Genomic DNA, 2,348 nt, shown 5'->3' on the forward strand with positions numbered 1-2,348 from the left:
GGCTTAAAGGCACATGGGAAAAGGAGTTAGGTATAGCAATTGATGATGAAGAATGGAAAGATGTCTGGAGTTATGCCAAATCAATCTCAGTTTGTAATCGTACCAAAGCAATACAGTTAAAAATCATACACAGAATGCATATATCCATATCTCGCAGACATCATCAATATAATCCTACCCTTTCACCCATGTGCCTCAAATGTAAAACAGAAATTGGTACCCTAACTCACAGCTTCTGGTCATGTTTGAAATTGCAAGAATATTGGTTATCTGAAATGGAGACGATTTTCGGTTGTGAATTGGACCCTCTGTCTATCATACTGGGCCTCCCCAGCCGGCGATTAATATCCAAGAATAATAGGAGATTGTACTGTGTTCTCACCTATGCGGCAAGGAAGAATATACTACTCCAATGGATTTATGAAAAAGCACCAACTATTAAAGGTTGGCAAAGAGTAGTGTTGGATCTAGTGCCATTGGAATATCTTACATGTATACTGCACTCAAAAACAGATCAATTCTTTAAGGTGTGGGAACCATACTTGAATTATGTGGAACCTGATGTTTCTAATATTATGTTACAAGGATTCTCTTGAGTGTTCAAACTGCAAAGTACTACTGGGACCACAGGTATTGTATTGTATTGTATTTTCTCTTTATTTGTTTATTTATTTTTTAGATGGAACTGAGCTGGTGTTCTGTGCTTAGTTATCAGTCTATTTGTTTTTTTTTGTTCATTTGTTTTTGTTTATTTATTTATTTATTTATTTTTGGTTCTGAATTGATTGTATACTTAGTTATGTTATGTAATTATGTACTATTTGTGAAAACAGAAAAACTAATAAAAAATATAAATAATAAAATAACTAAATAAATAAATAAAGCGGTTCATAAATGTTAAGGAAAGCAAACATTGTAGCTGCTCCCATCCATCAAGCAGAAAAAAAGGCACCAAATCCAACAAATGAATCGGTTTGAACCCTTTTAATACACTTTATTACCTGCAGGTCATTGCAAAAACACATTGTCATTGACATTCACAGGCATTAGGTAGTTTTTTGCACCAAGGTTATTCCCGAAAAGGTATTAGCTGAAAGCTTGACATATCAAGAAATAACAACTGCAAATGACAAGAAAACGTCCCTAAAAAAAAGAGTTCGGGCTATGTTGATGACATTGTATTTCCATATACACTACCAGTCAAAACTTTGGACATGCCTTCTCATTTAATGGCTTTTCTTTATTTTTACTACTTTCTACATCGTAGATACATACTGAAGACATCAAATATACAAAGCAAGATATGTGGAACTATGTAGCAAGGAAAAAATTGATAAAGTATGTCTCATGTTTTAGATTCCAGAAAGTAGCCACACTTTGCTTTGTTAACAGCGCTGCAAACCCTTGGCCTTCCCTCAGTGAGCTTCATGATGTAGTCACCTGAAATGGTTTTCACTTCACAGGTGTGACTTGTCATTTGTGGAAATTCTTGCCTTCTTAATGGGGTTGGGGCCATCAGTGGTGTTGTGCAGAAGTCAGGTTGGTACACAGCTAACAGCCCTATTTTTACAACTGTTAATTCATATTATGGCAAGAACCAATCAGCTAAGTAAAGAGAAATCCATTTCAGCTGACAACCTCATGAAGCTCATCAAGAGAATACCAAGAGTGTGCAAAGCAGTAATTAAATCAAAGGGTGGCTATTTTGAAGAATGTAAACTATAAAGCACGTTTTTAATTATTTCACATTTTTTGGTTTGCTACATAATTCCAAATGTGTTCATTCATAGTTTTGATGCCTTCAGTGAGAATATACAATGTAAATAGTCATCAATATAAAGAAAAAACATTAAACGAGAAAATGTTTCCAAAACATTTTACTGGTAGTGTATATTTGCACATTTCAGCAATTTCCTTCTTCCCATTTTCACAGGAAAAATGCAATATAATTAGTGATGGCTCAAGACTTTTGCACAACACTGTACATTTTTTTTCTAGACAGGGGTCACATGAGGCCTTGCAGTTCTTGCAACACCTTCTTTCATTTCAACACATGATATTTAATCATCTTCTCTTCCAGACCCGGAAACGCTCAAACTAATGTCTAAACCACGATGCTCTCTTCCTGATATTGTCGGAAGAGACGACATACTGAGGAGGCGAAGGAGGAGGAAAAGATATGCACTATCAGGCCTAAAGTGGGATAAGACAGATCTCACATGGAGGTTGGTTTCGTGTGATGATTGTGACATTGTGGTTTTATCATATGTGTATGAATCATGGGAATATCCCAGGAACACTTGACATGTTTTTTACCCCATAAGTTGTCATGGCCAACAAGCTAGTCA

The 2,348-nt window shown here is 35.6% G+C and overlaps 1 protein-coding gene across 1 annotated transcript in view; it reads left to right on the forward strand.

Moving 5' to 3' along the window:
- Window positions 1-2,348, forward strand: part of mmp25b (matrix metallopeptidase 25b) — a gene marked incomplete in the record, with an annotated part of 12,295 nt that overhangs the window by 2,355 nt on the left and 7,592 nt on the right. Inside the window, 1 exon segment of the mRNA XM_042216562.1 lies at window positions 2,081-2,225. Coding sequence (XP_042072496.1) covers window positions 2,081-2,225 — 145 coding nt within the window.

Source organism: Haplochromis burtoni, unplaced genomic scaffold, assembly GCF_018398535.1.
Source record: "Haplochromis burtoni strain Fernald_Lab_line unplaced genomic scaffold, NCSU_Asbu1 Contig_1117, whole genome shotgun sequence".
NCBI lineage: Eukaryota > Metazoa > Chordata > Actinopteri > Cichliformes > Cichlidae > Haplochromis > Haplochromis burtoni.